General features: G+C 41.7%; 1 protein-coding gene across 1 annotated transcript; it reads left to right on the top strand.

The window, feature by feature from the left end:
• Positions 1-1,123: 1,123 nt before the first annotated feature.
• Positions 1,124-19,763, top strand: LOC311139146 (calbindin-like; the record flags this gene model as incomplete). The annotated part of the gene is made up of 11 exons (XM_084174037.1): positions 1,124-1,202; positions 1,701-1,777; positions 9,670-9,744; positions 10,899-10,979; positions 11,122-11,178; positions 15,864-15,941; positions 16,090-16,145; positions 16,254-16,293; positions 16,420-16,473; positions 18,236-18,307; positions 18,795-19,763. 11 exons carry the CDS (start codon positions 1,124-1,126, stop codon positions 18,924-18,926), a joined length of 801 nt encoding a protein of 266 aa, XP_084030163.1. The 3' UTR covers positions 18,927-19,763.
• Positions 19,764-21,413: the final 1,650 nt, after the last annotated feature.

The following is a 21,413-nucleotide window of genomic DNA, read 5'->3' as shown; positions in this document are numbered from 1 at the left end:
AGTGGCGCAGTGGTCTAAGGCACTGCATCGCAGTGCTAGCTGTGCCACTAGAGATCCTGGAGTCCAGGCTCTGTCACAGCCGGCCGCGACCGCGAGATCCGTGGGCGGCGCACAATTGGTCTAAGGTAGGGGAGGGTTTGGCCGGCAGGGATGTGGGTTTGTTTCCCACGGGGGGCCAGTATGAAAAAAAAAAGTTATGCATTCGCTCTGGATAAGACCTAAATGTAAAATAGACCTGTGCTGCATTATACGCAGGGGTACATTGACTCTCCATAGCATTCATTGACCACTGCCATCCATATTGAAGTTCAGTCTTTCTCTTGTCAGTAACGGTTATTGAAGGTAATAGCTTCACTTTATTCTATTCCATTTCCCCATCTCCCAAAGCCACCATATGCACGGAATTGTTATTGATTGTGTGGACTATGTGTGTTCCATTTCCCTGTAAACACACATTATGAGGCAGCAGTCACCAGTCTTCTCTAATGAGTGGCACCACCCAGTACAACAGCCAATGGTGTAAGAGAAAATCTAAATTAACTGTAAAAGTAAGAAACAGAATCCTAAATCTCCATAGTTAGACAGGGATTTGAGTCAGCCCAACTACCATGGAGGGTCCAAGCCAGCAATTAGCATTTAAGAACATCATTTCTGTCCTTTCTTTCTTATTTGGAAGATAATGTAACTTTGCATAACTCTTTTGTTACTCCATAATCCATTTATGGGTTTTATTTCATAGAGAGCGCTTGAATGGCCCTTAAATGCCAGAATAAAGAAGAGAGCAACTTTTACCATTTTTTCGGATAGAGCGTTTATCTGGAGGGGGAAATGAAAAGCACGAAAAGCGGGTGCTCATTTAAATGCATCTCACATCCCCGTGCCCCCTGGCGCGCGTCAACGTGCTGCTGAGCTCGCGCCATACCTGCGGCGGGAAGAGAGGAGGTGACTTGGGCGTTTGGCTAGTTTCCCAACGTCGGGGAAGGAGGGGCGCCAGTGAAAGATTAGCGTGATAGTGCTCCCTTAAATACCGGGCACCGACTGATCAAAGCGTCCCATTCATAGCAGATCCTCCGCCAGTGCAGCTATCTGGTACGCGCTACCGTCCCCAAACCTAACCGTTGACATGGCAAACGCTTACCTGCAAGGAGTGGAGATCTCCGCATCACAGTTCCTGGATATTTTTCACCATTATGATAACGATGGTAATTTATTCCTTAAGATTGTGGATTATTCATGGGGATGGCACTGAAGTAAAACGATTTTGGGGAAGTTTTGTGCCAAAGACCTTCATGGACCATTTGCGCTTTTCGAAAATATGTAGTAGCCTATATTAAATTAAAAAGTGGATTTGGCTGTCAAGACTGATATTTTCGGGACATTTGTTCTCTCAACTTTATCTATTGACAATTGGATTGACAAATAATGTATTTAAAACCATTAACTACCTTTTGTCTAACCATTAGGCTATTGCGAAATTATCTATATTTACAAAACTATAAATTACTGGAAAATATTCTTATAATATTGGGATAGGTTTAGGCACTAAAAATGGAAGTTGTGCATTTTTTCAAAGTATGATTCAGTCATACAGCTGTCATGAAACGGCAAATGATGGATTTGATCCTGTGCGTAATGTTCTTACACTTAATGTACGCTACTTTACGCATTTATTTGATTGATTTGGTGCTTACTTCTTGCAGGTAATGGATATATTGAAGGGAAGGAGTTGCAGAGTTTTATAAAAGAACTTCAGCAAGCTCGAAAACAGGCAGGACTTGTAAGTAAACTGAATATTTTAAACTTTTTAAACTTTAAAACTAGAATTTTGAATGAGAAGTTATGCATAATGATCAATGTATTGGCAGTAGGCCTGACAACTAATTGTCTTCTCAAACTGAACTGTATTTAGTTTTTAAATGCTTTAGGTGTGACCCTCATTCGAATTACTGAGGGTCTGTTGCCTTCATCATATAGACATTCACATATAGACATTGTGAAACCAATGATTAGGCTACTGGTGGTGCCACAGTTGAAAGCGTTCAAGTTAACCCATTGTGTGTGTGTGTGTGTGTGTGTGTGTGTGTGTGTGTGTGTGTGTGTGTGTGTGTGTGTGTGTGTGTGTGTGTGTGTATGTGTGTGTGTGTGTGTGTGTGTGTGTGTGTGTGAATGTGTGTGAGAGAGAGAGAGAGAGAGAGAGAGAGAGAGAGAGAGAGAGAGAGAGAGAGAGAGAGAGAGAGAGAGAGAGAGAGAGAGAGAGAGAGAGAAAGAAAGAAAGAAAGAAATATAGAAAGAAAGAGCACCAGACATTACAGGCACCAAGCAGTCTTACCCCTGATGCTGGTATTATGTACACACACTGACAGTTTTGCATCAGTTGTGTCTGTTTCAGTAGTGACATAATGTTGTCATGTCAACATCATCATCACTCATAATAGTGCCATTTGCTGTGTAATAATGATCTGTCATCTTTAATGTTTTTTTTTACTAGAATAATCAAAAGGTTGGATTATAAAATGCAGTACATGGCATTTTATTTGAGGACATTACAGAAGAGACTAAATGCGTATTTTAGATTTTTTGTTAGTTCAATGAACACAGGGTTTTCTCAAGAGATGGAAATGGTGCATTTCATGTAACGCTTCACTGAGCTTCAATTTTAAAGTACTGTCATGATATTGTGAAACTGGTTGTTCTTAATTTACCCTTTGCTAAGCCCTGCCCCCCTTGGTTACTGTTGCAACCTCGGACAACATTTTCCCTGGAAGCAAAATTCCCCCTTCTAACCACTGGCGAAATCCCCTCACAATGATCTCAAACTGTGTTTTTCATACACAATGAAATTAAATACTGACTACCCCTTGCTAGTCAATAAACTCTCAGGTATGTTGTGGTGCACTGTCATTACAATTGCTTCACTGGAACCTGGTAAAATTATGTCTGTAGTGTGGCTAGCCACTGAATCAATGGCTCTGAATTCACTGTCAGCATGCAGTCAAAGTGTACTAACCTCTTTTGGAGCTAACTAGTGCTCTCAAATTGTATCCTGATGTCGACAGCAGATTGGAGTTGTATTAATAACATGGCTAACTTAGCTAGCTAACATACATTTTGAGAAAACGAGTTATATTTAGTGGCAAGCTAGCTAGCATTAGCAACGTTTGGTGGTCAATGAGCCTGAGAAATAGCTAACCAGATGAACTAGCAAACAATGTAACAAAAGTATAATTTTGGATTCTAGAAATACTCTGTCAACAGGCTCTGCAATCACAGCAAGTACCCCTGGTGCACTATTCCAGTATTTTGCCATTTAAAACATGTATTTTTAAAAGAAAACTCAGGTTTGCCCTCACTGGACTTTATGTGTTTCAAATGTGAGCTTCTCCGAGGTGTAGTACTCGAGACAGTTGCTGTACATTGGAGCACTGCTAGTAGTTGCTCAGAATTCTGGGGTGGGGCTTAGCGAAGGGTCAATTGACATTGATTGACACAGTATGACTAGTTATGAGGTGTCAAGTACATGTCTGGTCTACCAATGTTCCATATGTCTTTACATGCCTGAAAGACTTATGGAACAACCCCATATTCCTTTTGCGTCAGATTGATGGGTTGATGGATGTATTTCCCACGTTTCCATCTTGCTCAACTGTCAGCCCCAATGGGAAAGAGCAGTTTTAGAAAATTCTGTTTTCCATTCTGACCTTGTTATTTGACACTGGTATGTTTATTTGTGTCTCAACTCAGCGTTTTGGGGTCTGAATTGGATTGAGTCACCCATTCCTCAGTGTCAAACAGCACTGCACTTTCCTACTTTGCATTTGGGAAAGGTTAAACACTTATTTCCCATTCTGTGTACAAGCAATTAGCCAAGCCTCTGTAAAGCAAGCCATTTGGCACTCAATCCCAGATCTTTAAACAGGAGTAATGGCTCAAGGTTTGACAGACACTGAAAAACACCTTTTGATTTACTCTATGGGGAGAGAGCATGTTGGGGAGTTGATTATGGAAAATCGCGGCATTTACCATCAATTTAAGTGTCCATTTACAACTGCCCAATCAATGGCCAGTGAGAAAACACCATTGAAATGCAATTTGAAGTAGGACTGGAGTTATTAGCATATCTGACACCACCTTATGCAGAGAGATGCATCTTCCTTTCATACAACATAATCAAGACCTATGTTAGAATATTGCCTACTTTCTACATGTTGCTACGTATTGCCTACTTTCTATGTGTACACTTTGTTCTCCAGTGAGTGTGCAAGGTGGTCTTCTTCCCTAGAGGTATCCTCTTGGGCCAGTTTCTCTGAAAGGAAAATTATGAAATGATAATGGTCATATATTTGGAATATATTTGGTGGTGTGACACTGGGATTTACAGATTTTTTATTATTTTTTGGACATCATCTCAGGATATGGTTCACATTGTTCTTCAAACAATGCATTGCTTTTATTGATTGTTTTGGAGATTAAATGCTAATGTGATAATCTACCTAATTTGAGTCCTACTGTGTTAACAGTGCATTCAAAAAGTATTCAGACCCCTTGACTTTTTCACATTTTGTTACGTTACAGCCATTTTTTTTTATCCTCATCAATCTACACACAATACCACATAATGACAAAGCGAAAACAGGATTTTAGAAATTGTTGTAAATGTATTAAAACTAAAAAACAGAAATACCTTATTTACATAAGTATACAGACCCTTTGCTATGAGACCCGAAATTGAGCTCAGGTGCATCCTGTTTCAATTGATCATCCATGTGATTTTTCTACAACTTGATTGGATTCCACCTGTGGTAAATTCAATTGATTTGACATGATTTGGAAAGGCACACACCTGTCTATATAACTTGTACAGTTGACAGTGCATGTCAGAGCAAAAACCAAGCCATGAGGTCGAAGGAATTGTCTGTAGAGCTCCGAGACAGGATTGTGTCGAGGCACAGATCTGGGGAAGGGTACCAAAAACATTCTGGAGCATTGAAGGTCCCCAAGAACACAATGGCCTCCATCATTCTTAAATGGAAGAAATTTGGAACCACCAAGACTCTTCCTAGAGCTGGCCGCCCGGCCAAAGTGAGCAATCGAGGGAGAAGGGCCTTGGTCAGGGAGGTGACCAAGAAACCCGATGGTCACTCTGACAGAGCTCCAGAGTTCATCTGTGGAGATCATGGGAGAGCCTTCCAGAAGGACAACCATCTCTGCAGCACTCCACCAATCAGGCCTTTATGGTAGAGTGGCCAGACGGAAGCCACTTCTCAGTAAAAGGCACCTGACATCCCACTTGGAGTTTGCCAAAAGGCACCTAAAGGACTATCAGACCATGAGAAACAAGATTCTCTGGTCTGATGAAACCAAGATTGAACTCTTTGGCCTGAATGCCAAGCGTCACATCTGGAGGAAACCTGGCACCATCTCTACGGTGAAGCATGGTGGTGGCAGCATCATGCTGTGTGGATGTTTTTCAGCGGCAGGGACTGGGAACCTAGTCAGGATCGAGGGAAAGATGAACGGAGCAAAGTACAGAGAGATCCTTGATGAAAACCTGCTCCAGAGCGCTCAGGACCTCAGACTGGGACGAAGGTTCACCTTCCAACAGGACAACAACCTTAAGCACACAGCCAAGACAATGCAGGAGTGGCTTCGGGGCAAGACTCTGAATGTCCTTGAGTGTCCCAGCCAGAGCCCGGACTTGAACCCGATCGAACATCTCTGGAGAGACCTGAAAATAACTTGCAGCGATGCTCCCCATCCAACCTGACAGAGCTTGAGAGGATCTGCAGAGAAGAATGAGAGAAACTCCCCAAAAACAGGTGTGCCAAGCTTGTAGCGTCATACCCAAGAAGACTCGAGGCTGTAATCACTGCCAAAGGTCCTTCAACAAAGTACTGAGTTAAGGGTCTGAATACTTATGTAAATGTAATAATTAAGTTTTTTATTTGTAATATATTTGCAAACATCTCTAAAAACCTGTTTTTGCTTTGTCATTGTGAGGTATTGTGTGTAGATTGATGAGGGGGAAAAAACAATTTAATCAATTTTAGAATAAGGCTGCAATGTAAACAAAATGTGGAAGAAGTCAAGGGGTCTGAAAACTTTCAGAATGCACTGTATATTCCTATTAGAGAAAGGCTCTATAAAACAGACATTAGTCATTACTGAGGTACTTTTGATGTTCTCATAAAAACATATAGTACTAAGGCCTCGATCACACCGATAGCATCATTGCATTTTGGTACACCAGAAGTACATTCATTTCCAATGGAACGCTGTGTTTGCCTTGAATTGCGTTGCAGAGGCAGTTGCAGTGCGTTCTGTGTGGTGCATACGTTGGATTTATTGAACGTGTGCATCAAACTGTATGCGTAGACAGCTTGACAGAAATGGTAGCAGAAGGTGAATGTTGAACTTTTGTTGAACACATATCCAGATGATGCTGCGTACCATTTTGTGCAATGATGCTGTAGGTGTGATCGAGGCATAAGATACACTAATGTTGATATTTTGTCCTTGGATATCAAATTTAATCAAGTTTTTTTTTTTTTTTTTACATCTATCTTACAACTCATTTACTTTTACCATCGACACAATGGGAGTGACAGATCATAGTAAAGGCCATGTCCATATTTTACAGCAATGCTCAATTTGCAGCATAAAGCCTAATTTATACCTTACACAAGTATCCAACGCAAGAACGCAATTAACTACGCATGCAATAAAGTCCACTTCAACAAGCTTACCTCAAGGCCATTTAGCAGTGCTACACATCATACAGTATCTACAGTATCACATTGTCACATGTAACACTTCCCAGTCCCAACATAGACAACCTCAAATGGCTGCCTTTAAAGCCCAGTGTGTAGTCAAAAACGTGATTTTCCTATGTTTTATATATACAGTGCATTCGTAAAGTATTCAGACCCCTTGACTTTTTCCACATTTTGTTATGTTACAGCCTTATTCTAAAATTGATTAAATTGATTTTTTCCCTCATCAATCTACACACAATACCCCATAATGACAAAGCAAAAACAACTTTTTATAAATTTTTGCAAATTTATAAGCATCTTTGGCAGCGATTACAGCCTCAAGTCTTCTTGGGTATGACGCTACAACTTGGCACACCTGTATTTGGGGAGTTTCTCCCATTCTTCTCTGCAGATCCTCACAAGCTCTGTCAGGTTGGATGGGGAGCATCGCTGCACAGCTATTTTCAGGTCTCTCCAGAGATGTTCGATTGTGTTCAAGTCCGGGTTCTGGCTGGGCCACTCAAGGACCTTCAGAGACTTGTACCGAAGCCACTCCTGCGTTGTCTTGGCTGTGTGCTTAGGGTTGTTGTTCTGTTGGAAGGTGAACCTTTGCCCCAGTCTGAGGTCCTGAGCGCTCAGGAGCAGGTTTTCATCAAGGATCTCTCAGTACTTTGCTCCGTTTATCTTTCCCTCAATCCTTAGTAGTCTCCCAGTCCCTGCCACTGAAAAACATCCCCACAGCATGATGCTGCCACCACCATGCTTCACCGTAGGTATGGTGCCAGGTTTCTTCCAGATGTGACGCTTGACATTCAGGCCAAAGTGTTCAAGCTTGGTTTCATCAGGCCAGAGAATCTTGTTTCTCATGGTCTGAGAGCCCTTTAGGTACCCTTTGGCAAACTCTAAGCGGGCTGTCATGTGCCTTTTACTGAGAAGTGGTTTCCGTCTGGCCACTCTACCGTAAAGGCCTGATTGGTGGAGTGCTGCAGAGATGGTTGTCCTTCTGGAAGGTTCTCCCATCTCCACAGAGGAACTCTAGAGCTCTGTCAGAGTGACCATCGAGTTCTAGGTCACCTCCCTGACCAAGGCCCTTCTCCCTCGATTGCTCAGTTTGGCCTTGCAGCCAGTTCTAGGAAGAGTCTTGGTGGTTCCAAACTTCTACCATTTAAGAATGATGGAGGCCACTTTGTTCTTGGGGACCTTCAATTCTGCAGAAATGTTTGGGTACCCTTCCCCAGATCGACACAATCCTGTCTCGGAGCTCTACGGACAATTCCTTCAACCTCATGGCTTGGTTTTTGCTCTGACATTCACTTTCAACTGTGGGACCTTAAATAGACAGGTGTGTGCCTTTCCAAATCATGTCAAATCAATTGAATTTACCACAGGTGGACTCCAATCAACTTGTAGAAACAGCTCAAGGATCATCAATGGAAACAGGATGCACCTGAGCTCAATTTCGAGTCTCATAGCAAAGGGTCTGAATACTTAAGTAAATAAGATATTTCTGTTTTTTATATTTGATACATTTGCCAACATTTCTAAAAACCTGTTTTCGCTTTGTCATTATGGGGTATTATGTGTAGATTGATGATGATTTTTGTTTTATTTCATCAATTTTAGAATAAGGCTGTAATGTAACAAAATGTGGAAAAAGTCAAGGGGGGTTTCCACACCAAGAGGTTGGAATAATACTGTGAAAATTGCTAAGAAGCTATTTTTGTTTCTTTTTGACCATTTTAATGGAAAACAATCACAGTAAGCTACTAAATTGTTACCCATAAATGATTTGATATTGACATAAAAACGGCTGCATCTTCTATTATAACTTATTTTTGCATTCTCTTGAGGCACTTCATGTTCTTCTATGAAAGTACCTGACAATATCAGTGCCTCGTCAACTCCATTCAATTACACTGAACGTGTCAGTGGAGATCTCTATCCCTCCCCCCCAGGCATTACATCACTGGCTGGCTGGCTGTGTAGCCAGGTCAACTGTGATACAAGTCAGTATTCGACGTCCATCCATGTCTGAGGACGTCGGAAGATGACATGGAACTGGCCTCTAGGGGCAACAGTGAGAGCTGTTACCTTCAAGTAGGTTTCGGTTTTGCTAGGGCGTTGTGAACGGGGAATGGCAGATGGGCATAGGCATCTGATTCGAAAGGTTGAAAGTTTTAATCCAGCAATAGAAAGTCGTTTTTGATATTGTTGTTTTAAGCCTATCCCAAACCTTAACCCTTACCTTAACCATTCAGAATTAATGCCTACCCTTAAGAAATTCGAGTAAATGCCTGAACTTAACCCTAACCTTAAACATTCAGAGTTAATGCCTAAACTTAATCTTAATCACTTTGAAACTTTACGTTTGGAACAACTTCGAAATTTGCCATTTGACAAACATGGATCAACGTCTAATTCTGACGTGAAACTTTGAGAGCTGGTTGGGCCCCTCCGTACATGCATAATCAACGCATAGCGCGGCCATCTGTATGTGTGCAGCGACATGGACTGACCTGTGCCAAAACTCTATTAGAATTGTGCTCTGATGGGTGAAGATTACAGCACTCGCTACTAATCTAATTCAGATTGGATAACATGGCCGTCTGCTTGGCATGTTAAATGGTGTTTGTGAGGACACAAGGTATACAAGGTCTTTAACAGCACCAGGTGCCTACTAAACAGCCTTTCTGGATAATTGAGCAGATTACTGAGCCCTCTCATGTTATCAGTGCTTGTATTTCAAACAACTAAAAGCTTCCCTGCATAAAACATAATTACTTGTTATAAGGATGTGTGAATCCCTATTTAGTTTCGTTGTAACTAATTATATGTTTATATGTTGAGATTTGTATGGAATTCTTTAAGGCAAAAGCTACTGCAATTAATTGACACTGTAATGTTCTCTCTCTCATAGGAGCTTACAGACCAAATGAAGGCTTTTGTCCAGGAATATGAGAAAAATACGGATGCCAAAATTGGAATTGTTGAGGTGAGAGTCCACATATACTCATGATGCAGTATACATACACAGTAGGTTAAGGCCCACCTCGAATTTGGGACTTTCAGGGACACCGGGTCTTGAAACACTGCCAGGTTTAGAGGGGGCTTCTCCCTCTGTGAAAGGTGTTATAATATCATTTTAAAAGACAGTCACTTTAGCCATGCAGGGTCAAGGGGATTCATATCTCTGCTATAGATGGATACTCTGAAGCTTTAGCTGAAATACAGGGTCCAGACAGGGTCATTCAGCTGTACACAAACACACCCACGCACGCATGCGCGCGCGCACGCACACACGCACGCACGCACGCACGCACGCACACACACACACACACACACACATACACACACACACACACACACACACACACACACACACACACACACACACACACACACACACACACACACACACACACACACACACACACACTCACACACACACAATGATTACACACAAATAAATAGAGGAATCCACATAATTTGAAAGTGGAAATAACATCTAGTGTATTTGGAATACGAGATTGCCGTTTAGATTAGATTCCCCAGCAGGATGATGGATGAACAGGAGTCCTGTTTGAAAAATTTTTTAGGCATGGGGTGTTTCAATGCCCCCGGATTGGTTAAATTGCAGCTGTCTGATCGCTCGTCTAGCGGGAGTACTCTGAAAGTTTAGGACGGGTCTCAAACCGGATTTACAATGCATTCTCAGCAGCCAGCTGGGTTTGCTCACTTGGCAAAAACTGGTAGAATCAATATTGTTTTCACGTTATTTCAACAACAAAAAATGTATATGATGACATTGAATCAACGTGGAAAACTGATTAGATTTGCAAAAAGTAATCAACGTAAGGGAATTTTGTATTTTTTTTCTTTCTTTAACCTAAATCCAATGACATAGTGAAATGTTTTGTTGATTTCACGTTGAATTCATGTTAGTTGACAACTCAACCAAATTTAAATCAAAACTAGATTTTGAAATGACGTCTGTGCCCAGTGGGTGGTGGCTAAACTGTCACAGGGTGCCGTTCTTTGCCACTGATCAACTGTTAAAAATAAATGGGATGTTCAACCAATGTAACCATGTTTCAGGAGAATACAGTGTGATCTCTTATATATTTTCCTATTTTCTCTGTGTCACAGCTAGTACAAATATTGCCCACAGAGGAGAACTTCTTGTTATTTTTCCGGCAACAGTTGAAGTCTTGTGCGGAATTTATGCAGGTATTTTTCTATTAACCAAGATTATCTTTTTTAAATGTTTTCAAGTGGCTCATAAATTACATAAATATAGTTTTTAACTGATTTAACTATTCTCTCCTCATTGATGATACAAACCCCTCTTTCACTCATTGTCTCATTCCAGGCTTGGCGATGTTATGATGCAGACCATAGTGGCTACATTGAAGCAGATGAGCTGAAGGTGAGCAATGCCTGCCGGTGTGTGTAGTGCCTCCCAATTTGTGTCTTGATGAACTGTCTCACTGTCCTCTCTATTTCATTAAGGGGATATAGGCTCACAAGGAGCCTCTGGAGGTCAAGGCTCATCTGGACTGTAACTTGAAATCACTTTTTTATTGTAAATAATTTTGGTAATTGAGCATTTTGTAGGAATCACGGGGGATTTTTATCTTTCTTAACCCCTATACCAAAGTTTCACTCATATACGTTGGCTATATCCTTCCGTAGAGTAGTGTCAAGGAAGTCGTGGAATGATTAAGTTGGATTGATGTGCACTCAGAGTGATAAGAAAGGGGGATCAGAATTCCAGACGTATGCTTGAGGGCCTATGGGTCAGAGGTTAATGTGGGGTCAGAGATCAGACAACCTAGAGTATCTTTCACACCGAGTCGTGCTCAGACTCTTTATGAACTGATTAATGTCTTCACATTAGTATGCATGCCAATACACACATGTATAATAATGTATTTTCATTATCTGGAACCATACATCAGGTACACATAGGCACCAAGACCCATACATCCACCCCCCTCCACACACATGCACATCACAACCCTCTTTCAAACCTCAATAACCTCAATTAATAGTTAAAAGACTTTACAGTTAGCTTTGCCCGTCAGTGGTTTGATAACGATGACACTGTCAACAGCCAAGCACTTTACTGCAAGACTTAAGAGGTAGTTTGGAAGGTGTATCATAGTTAGTTGTTTTTTTCTTCAGTATACATGAAATGGAGAATTATTTAGAAAAGTTGTACTCAGTGTCATACAGTCAGGTCCAAAATGATTGGCATCCTTGATAAAGATGAGAAAAAATACTGTATAAAATACTGTATAAAATAATACAAATATTGAGCTATACACTATCTAGAACCTAAAATAATTATTTGGCTGTCCCCATAGGATAACCCTTTGAAGAACCCTTTTTTGGTTCCAGGTAGAACCCTTTTGGTTCTATATGGAACCCAAAAGAGTTCTACCTGGAACAAAAAATAATAGCAAACTCCAGGTGTTAACATTTGTTTGATAACATGAAAATATACCTCTTTGGCCACGCACACCAGTGGTGGGTTCGGTGTCGAAAAAAAGATGAATATGCAGAAAATATCCCATACCTACTGTAAAATATGCAGGTGGATCTTTGATGTTATGGGGCTATTTTGCTTCCACTGGTCCTGGGGCCCTTATTAAGGCCAATGTCATCATGAACTTTACCCAGTACCAGGACATTTTAGCCAAAACCTGGTTGTCTCTGCTAGGAGGCTGAAACTTGGCCACAAGTGGATCTTCCAGCAAGACAATAACCCCAAGCACACATCAAAATCCACAAATAAATAGTTAGTTGACCACAAAAATGAAAATTTTCAGTCGCCAGACTTGAACCCTGTTCACAACCTGTGGTTTGAATTGAAGAGGTCCATAAGCACAGATGAAGACTATCATGGATCTGTATGAAGAAATGGTCTAAGATGCCTTCCAATGTGTTCTCCAATCCCATAAAACATTTTTGAAAAAGGCTCAGTGCCATTATCCTCGCAAAGTGAGGTATTGAAAACAGGGGTGCCAATAATTTTGACCCCTATCTTCTATTGAAAAAAAATGATTACTTGTTAAACAAAATCTTTCTCTGAGCAACTGTATTAGTATAAAATATAATTTTTCAGTTTTTGTTGAGCATATAATATACAGTGCCTTCAGAAAGTATTCATACCCCTTGACATTTCCACATTTTCTTGTGTTACAGCCTGAATTCAATTACATATATTTTTTATCTCACCCATCTACACACAACACCCCATAATGACAAAGTGAAAACATGTTTTTAGAAATGTTAGCTAATTTATTGACAATGAAATACAGAAATATCTCATTTACATAAGTATTCACACCCCTGAGTCAATACTTTGTAGAAGCACCTTTGGCGGTGATTACAGCTTTGAGTCGTCTTGGGTATGTCTGTATCAGCTTTGCACATCTGGATTTGGGGATTTTCTCCCATTCTTCCTTGCAGATTTTGGGGCGAACAGCAATCTTCAAGTCTTTACACAGATTTTCAATGGGATTCAATGATCTCAGAGTCTTTCACGTGGCTTTTGGCAAACTCCAAGCGTGCTATCATGTGTATTTTTCTCAGGAATGGCTTCCATCTGGCCACTCTACCATAAAGCCCAGATTGGTGAAGTGCTGTAGCAACTGTTGTCTTTATGGCAGGTTCTCCCATCTCAGCCAAAGAACTTTGTAGTTCTGTCAGAGTGGCCATTGGGTTCTTGGTCACCTTCCTGACTAAGATCCTTCTTGCCCGGTTGCTCAGTTTGGTCGGACGGCCGGCTCGAGACAGAGTCTGGGTAGTTCCATATTCTTTCAATTTCCCAACGATGGCTGTGACTGTGCTCTTGGAAACTTTCAACACTTTAGAAATTGTTTTATACCCTTCCCCAGATATATGCCTCATCACAATTCTATCTCAGAGCTCTACGGACAGTTCCTTGGACTTCATGGTATAGTTTCTGCTCTGACATGCACTGTCAACTGTGCGACCTTTAATAGACAGATGTGGTTCTTTCTAAATCATGTCCAAACAATTGAATTGGCCACAGGTGGACTCCAATCAAGTTGAAGCGACATCTCAAGGATGATCAAAGGAAATTGGATGCACCTGAGCTCAATTTGGAGTGTCATAGCAAAGGGTTGTGAATACTTACACTACCAGTCAAAAGTTTGGACACACCTACTCATTCAAGGGTTTTTCTTTATTGTAAAAAAATGTTACATTGTAGAATAATAGTGAAGACATCAAAACTATGAAATAACACATATGGAATCATGTAGTAACCAAAAAAGTGTTAAACAAATCAAAATATATTTTATATTTGAGATTCTTCAAATAGCCACCCTTTGCCTTGATGACAGCTTTGCACACTCTTGGCATTCTCTCAACCAGCTTCATGAGGTAGTCACCTGGAATGCATTTCAATTAGCAGGTGTGCCTTCTTAAAAGTTAATTTGGGGAATTTATTTCCTTCTTAATGCAATTGAGCCAGTCAGTTGTGTTGTGAGAAGGTAGGGGGGGGTATACAGAAGATAGCCCTATTTGGGAAAAGACCAAGTCCATATTATGGCAAGAACAGCTCAAATAAGAAAAGAGTAACGACAGTCCATCATTACTTTAAGACATGAAGGTCAGTCAATACGGACAATTTCAAGAACTTTGAACGTTTCTTCAAGTGCAGTCGCAAAAACCATCAAGCGCTATGATGAAACTGGCTCTCATGTGGACCGCCACAGGAATGGAAGACCCAGAGTTACCTCTGCTGCAGAGGATAAGTTCATTAGAGTTACCAGCCTCAGAAATTGCAGCCAAAATAAATGCTTCACAGAGTTCAAGTAACAGACACATCTCAACATCAACTGTTCAGAGGGGACTGTGTGAATCAGGCCTTCATGGCCGAATTGCTGCAAAGAAACCACTACTAAAGGACACCAATAAGAAGAAGAGACCTGCTTGGGCCAAGAAACACGAGCAATGGACATTAGACTGGTGGAAATTTGTCCTTTGGTCTGGAGTTCAAATTTGAGATTTTTGGTTCAAACCGCCGTGTCTTTGTGAGACGCGTGTGGGTGAAGGGATGATCTCCGCATGTGTAGTTCCAACTGTAAAGTATGGAGGTGTTATGGTGTGAGGGTGCTTTGCTGGTGACAATGTCTGTGATTTATTTAGAATTCAAGGCACACTTAACCAGCATGGCTACCACAGCATTCTGTAGCGATACGCCATCCCATCTGGTTTGGGCTTAGTGGGACTATCATTTGTTTTTCAACAGGACAATGACCCAACACACCTCCAGGCTGTGTAAGGGCTATTTGACCAAGAAGGAGAGTGATGGAGTGCTGCATCAGATGACCTGGCCTCCACAATCCCCCGACCTCAACCCAATTGAGATGGTTTGGGATGAGTCGGACGGCAGAGTGAAGGAAAAGCAGCCAACAAGTGCTCAGCATATGTGGGAACTCCTTCAAAACTGTTGGAAAAGCATTCCAGGTGAATCTGGTTGAGAGAATGCCAAGAGTGTGCAAAGCTGTCATCAAGGCAAAGGGTGGCTATTTGAAAAATCTCAAATATAAAATGTATTTTGACTTGTTTAACACTTTTTTTCTTACTACATGATTCCAAATGTGTTATTTCATAGTTTTGATGTCTTCACTATTATTGTACAATGTAAAAATAAAACTAAACTCTTGAATGAGTAGGTGTGTCCAAACTTTTGACTGGTACTGTATGTAAATGAGATATTTGTGTATTTCATTTTCAATAAATTTGCTAAAATTTCTAAAAACATGTTTTCACTTTGTCATTATGGGGTATTGTGTTTAGATGGGTGAGAAACATTTTTTTCCATTTCATCAATTTTGAATTCAGGCTGTAACACAACAAAATGTGGAATAAGTCAAGGGGTATGAATACGTTCTGAAGGCACTGTAGCTCAGTATTTGTATTATTTATTTTATACAGTATTTTTTCTCATCTTTATCAAGGGTGCCAATATTTTTGGACCTGACTGTACCTCCCGGACAGCATTGCATTTAAAATGTGTCTGCTATAGCAGGCGTTGTTGTCAAACTGATCTTTCTGATTTTGCTTCATTTCCAGAACTTTTTGAAAGATCTGCTTCAGAAGGCTAACAAACCATATGATGAAAAGAAGCTAGATGAGTATACACATACCACAGTAAGAATCTGGTTTATACTTATGCAGCTAGCCTCAGCAACATCTTTGAGAACAGTGTAGCTAAATGGCTACAACAAATAGCTCCATACAGTATAGTCCTTCATTTTCTGTTTTGTGGAGGTTTAATTTGTTGATTTTTCTCTTCCAGCTCAAAATATTCGACTCAAACCATGATGGGAAGTTGTGTTTGGCAGAAATGGCGAGGTCTGCTTATGGAGTTTTGTCCTGTGTGATATGAATTATATATCTGTCTACACATCGTGCTGTATATGACCTGAACACAATTCTTCCAATGTGTGTTATTATTAACAGGCTGCTACCGGATGAGGAGAACTTTCTACTCAAGTTTCAGGTTGGTGGTTATTCCCAGAGTAAATCCGAGAGGGAATGTGAAAATCAGATTGACCTTGACTCAATTGTCTCCTCTGTCCCTCTCTTTCTCTTTCCTCCTCCTCTCTCTCCTATCTTTCTGTCACAGAATGTGAAGCTGGTGAGAAGAGAGTTCAACAAGATCTTTGAGTTATACGATCAGGTACGTTCCTATAATACATTGTCATTATACACCCTCTCAAAAAAATACGAATCACTCTCTGTTATGGCTTTTTGAATGTTTCAATGCATCTTAAGACACAGTATGAATGAAGACAGAAAGTGCTTCAGAAAGTGCTAGGCTATGCAATTTCTACTCTCCAGGGATGCACTCCCTCAATCTTTCTCTCTTATCCTCTTTATCTATCTCTCCTTCTCTTTCTTGCTCTCGTTCTCTCCCTGTCTATCTACCCATTTCTCTTCCTATTGCCCTTATTTGTATGCACAATGGATACAGTGCCTGGCCACCCCCTGTCCCCATCACTCTCTCTCTCTTTCTCTCACTCTCTCTCGCTCGCTCTCGCTCTCTCTCTTCCCCCATCCCCATTTACCCGACCCTCTCCCTCTCTTTCCTCTGGTCTCTCTCCCCCTATAATGTATGACTGTCTATGGAGCAGGTCGGCCCATTCCTTCTCCCCGGCAGGCAGGAAGGCGGGCAGACAGGCAGGCAGGGAGGCTGACAGGCAAACAGACAGGGAGGTGGGCAGACAGACAGACAGGCAGACAGGCAGGCAGACAGACAGACAAACGGACAGACAGACAGACAGGCAGGCAGACAGACAGACAGACAGACAGACAGACAGACAGACAGACAGACAGACAGACAGACAGACAGACAGACAGACAGACAGACAGACAGACAGACAGACAGACATGCAGGCAGACATGCAGGCAGGCAGACAGGCAGACAGGCAGACAGACAAGGAGGCAGGTAGGCAGGGAGGCGGGCAGGGAGGGGTGCTGGGCCTGGCTGATATGTGACATCCAGACAGGTAATTGAGGCAGCAAATGACAACACATTCATTAGTTTGCCAGTAGAGCATTACAGGACAATTCATCTGAGTGGCTGGCTGGCTGATCATGCTTTTCCATTTGTTTTAATCTTCGACCATAGAACCTGGTTTAAAGATTTAGAATGTCAGAAGTGCCATGTTGGCACCTACTGTTCCACATGGTTACTGATGATGGCGCTCTTGTTGCCAACACAGAGGATTGATTGCTAGACTCTATGGTACAGAATGTCTATTGCTCTGAATGGAGTTGGTCACACACAGAACTCCCCTAAAGTGGATAGGGATATCCTTGTAAAGGTATCAGCGATGTGGTTATAATATTGCTTTCAGGGCACACAAGCCAGTACATAGATGACCAAAAACAAACAGTTCAAATTCATGAATAGAAAATATGAGCAAATATCAGAAGGGCCCATGAACAGGCTGTTCAAATATACACATCTGTTCATTATGCCTATTGTTTTGTTTGTTTACTGAGATCAGGCTTGTGAGATGTAGTGTGGCATCATGTTGACACTGCATACCAAACCCAAAGGCGGGCTAAATGGTGTGACATTGTTTCCTGTGTGTCTCTCTCTGTCTTTCTCTCTTTTTCTTTATTTCTCTCTCTCTCTCTCTCTCTCTCTCTCTCTCTCTCTCTCTCTCTCTCTCTCTCTCTCTCTCTCTCTCTCTCTCTCTCTCTCTCTCTCTCTCTCTCTCTCTCTCTCTCTCGCTCTCTCTCTCTCTCTCTCTCTCTCTCTCTCTCTCTCTTTCTTTCTCTCTCTGTCTTTCTTCTCTCTCTCTCTCTCTCTCTCTCTCTCTCTCTCTCTCTCTCTCTCTCTCTCTCTCTCTCTCTCTCTCTCTCTCTCTCTCTCTTTCTTTCTCTCTGTTTCTCTTTCTCTCTCTCTCTTTCTCTCTCGCTCTCTCTCTCAGGATGAGAATGGCTACATGGATGAGAATGAGCTGGATGCCCTCCTCAAAGACTTGTGTGAGAAGAACAAGAAGGTGGGTTTCCATTCCGATTAATTGATGGAGAAGAACGGAGACTAAGCCTTAACCCACGATAATCGAAAACTGCATAGCAGTTTCATTGTTTTTATTTAGGCGATGTCTGAGGTGTAACAGTCCAAACAAATCTTTTTTTTTCTACATTCATCTTGACACTTCAAATATCACAGAGGCCCTCGTTTGTTGCCAGTGGTGATTTGATTGGCCTGAGGACAATCACAATACTTCTTCAAACAAACTCATAAGAGCATGCTTAGAACTGGACAGATATCCAATATCTCTCTCTCTCTGCATGTAGCGCCTACTCCTCTTTTTTTTTGTGTAAATATTTTGTGATATGTTTATGAGCTAAGCTTTGGGCCAGCGACCATCTCAAAGCCACGGGGGATTTTGAAATGAAAAAGTAGGGTCAATGTCAAATCTGTAAAAGTCAAAAGTTGAAAATGACAGTTGGATGTCTGCGTCTGTTTCTCGTCTCCGACAGGTGCTGGAAGTCAGCAAAATCCCCACATATAAGACGGCCATTATGGCGCTATCAGACGGGGGCAAGCTGTACAGGACGGAGCTAGCGCTTGTGCTCTGTGCTGAGGACATTTCAGCCCCTGCCCCCTTATAAACCATTCTCCTTTCCCCCTAACCACACCCCCTCCATCCCCTTCCAACCCGCCTCCCTTCCCCTCACTCGTGACGTATGTAAAGATAATGTAGCTTGGAACTCCAAGGATGTAGGGTGTATTTTTGTTTCCGTTTTCTTTCAAGAAATCTGTCAATTTGCCAGCGACAGTGTGTGCGTAGCTAGGGCACATTATCAAAGACCTAGGGTGGCACATACTTTTCAAACCTGTTGTTTCTATACTGTTTGTAAATGTACAGATTTTTGTAACAATGAGATTGATACCACCATTGAAAGTCCCTGTACTTTGTCCTCTCTATGCTATATACTCCAAGACTGTAGCCTCTCATTGGCTGAAAGAGAGGGTGTGTCCCCTACTGACCAATGACAACAATGTTTACCGTATTGTCAATTAATAGCTCTACACCAAGTAGTCCAACTACTAGTAACAATAACTTATTCTATTAGAATTATATCCCTCCAGTAGCCTAAGCAATATGTTACTAAAATGTTTCTGTAATGTGGTGCATGGAAACGAAAAATAAGGAAATAGCGGAAGAACAGTTCCGTGATGAGACAATTTTAAGCTATATATCGTTTTGCAGTGCATGTTAGTTGCTGAAAGCTAGCTTTGTGGAGGTACTACTGAATGGACAAGCACATATCTCGGAGCTGTGTAGCCTAACCCCCGTGACCCCTGACCTGCCCTGTGTATAACGATGGTGCCAGTCTCTGATGTGCTACATGGACCTTTTTTTGCACTGTAAACAATGCCATGCCCCACCAAGCTGGGCACCAGAAACACTGTGTAAGATGTAATAAAAACTCAATTCAACAACTACCTAACATTGCTGTGTTGCTATTTCACTGACGTAGCAGGGAATTGACAATGTCAAGATTAATATGGATGAAACATAATAATAATAATAATTTGTTTAATTTGTAAAACGCTTTTCTCACACCTTGGGTGTATATATAAGCTACAGTATATACAGGTGTTGTCAGATCTGGTGGACAGGAGAACAGAATTAACATAGGTATTTTAAAGCTATTCTGAACAGCACAGTTAAGCAGTGCCTTAAACGAGGCCAGAGACACTGTAGCCCTGACAGTGACTGGAAGTGCGTTCCACAGCCGAGGAGCTGCACAACTGAAAGACCCTGTCACCCATAATTGTTTGTCTGCTGTGGGGCTGCTGAACGGAGTCGGACCTGAAGGAGCGAAGGGTGTGTGTAGGGTAGGAGGTACTTGGGTCCAGATGTACTTGGGTCCAGAGTTGTGGATAGCTTGGTAGGTGTGAACCAGGATTTTAAAGTCAATGCGTGAGCATATGGGAAGCCAGTGGAGGTTGAACAGCACTGGAGTGATGTGCTCACAGGGTGAGGTGAGGACACGTGCAGCACAGTTCGGGACATATTGTTGCCTTCTTAGACACTTGGCGCCAACAAACAGGGTGTTATAATAGTCCAGACGGGATGAGACAAAGGCAGAATTAGTATCAATCTGGCCAGAAATCATCTACAATATCTTCTAATTGAATGTACAGGTATATTAACAACTCTCGCATCTCACTAAACATTTCAAAGGTATCAATCACGCCGATAATAATGACCCTTAACACTGCAGATGGATCTTTCTTAACCTGTGTGCCAATCTGTTTCTGCTTTAGTCAACTTGTCGTTGCAACAATGCAGCGTTGCTGAATGCAGAAACAGTCTGGTGCCCAGGCCAGGAGCTTTCTGTAGGCATAGGGGCACTTGATGGTCAAAAGGTAACCGCTGCTTTATGAAAAACAGAGGGAAGAGTTAACCTTATAAATCCCTGCATTGAGTGTAGAGGCATTGCTCAGTCCCCATGCAGTATGCAGTGAGAGTTGAGACAGCAGGATGATCTTCTCTCATGGATTCTCTCTCCGAGTTTGTAAATGTATAGCGATGGCTTATATGAGGTTAGCTGCAGTATGTAGCAGGTGTGAAGTGTGTGTGTGTCTGTGCTTAATGGAACTCTGGGATGAGAAAGGGTAGGGGTATGAAGTAGGAAGAGGGGAACAGGCTGCATAATAGGAAAGCTAATTGTACTTAATCAAAGCAAGGTACTGTTCCACTCTATACATTGAGGCCTGTTTCCTTCGACACATAATAGGCATACTCCTGACCTTAAAAGCATGGCCAATGGAGATCCTGCAAACAAATTGGACACTGGTTCAACACAACTAAAGATGACACAGGAATAACCAGATTAAATTGTCATTTTTTCAATGGGACATTTCCACAAACCTCATAGGATAGGTAAATAAAACCCCACCACATTTCATTTTCTCAACTAAGTGTTGCTGACACAACAATCAGAGAGTAGTAGTGTTTAGCCTGGAGATACTCCAACACTGCGAGACACATACACACAGCTTTAGCAGGAGGGTCAGTGAACTGGTGCTTTATGTGGGATTGAAAGGACGTTTCCTCCGTTGTGGTTGTTTGGTGCTCGTCCTAT

This window comes from Coregonus lavaretus (genome assembly GCF_964263955.1).
Source record: "Coregonus lavaretus genome assembly, chromosome: 13".
In the NCBI taxonomy this organism is placed as follows: Eukaryota; Metazoa; Chordata; class Actinopteri; order Salmoniformes; family Salmonidae; genus Coregonus; species Coregonus lavaretus.
Note: the sequence above shows the minus strand (reverse complement) of the source record. Positions and strands in the feature narration are given on the sequence as shown.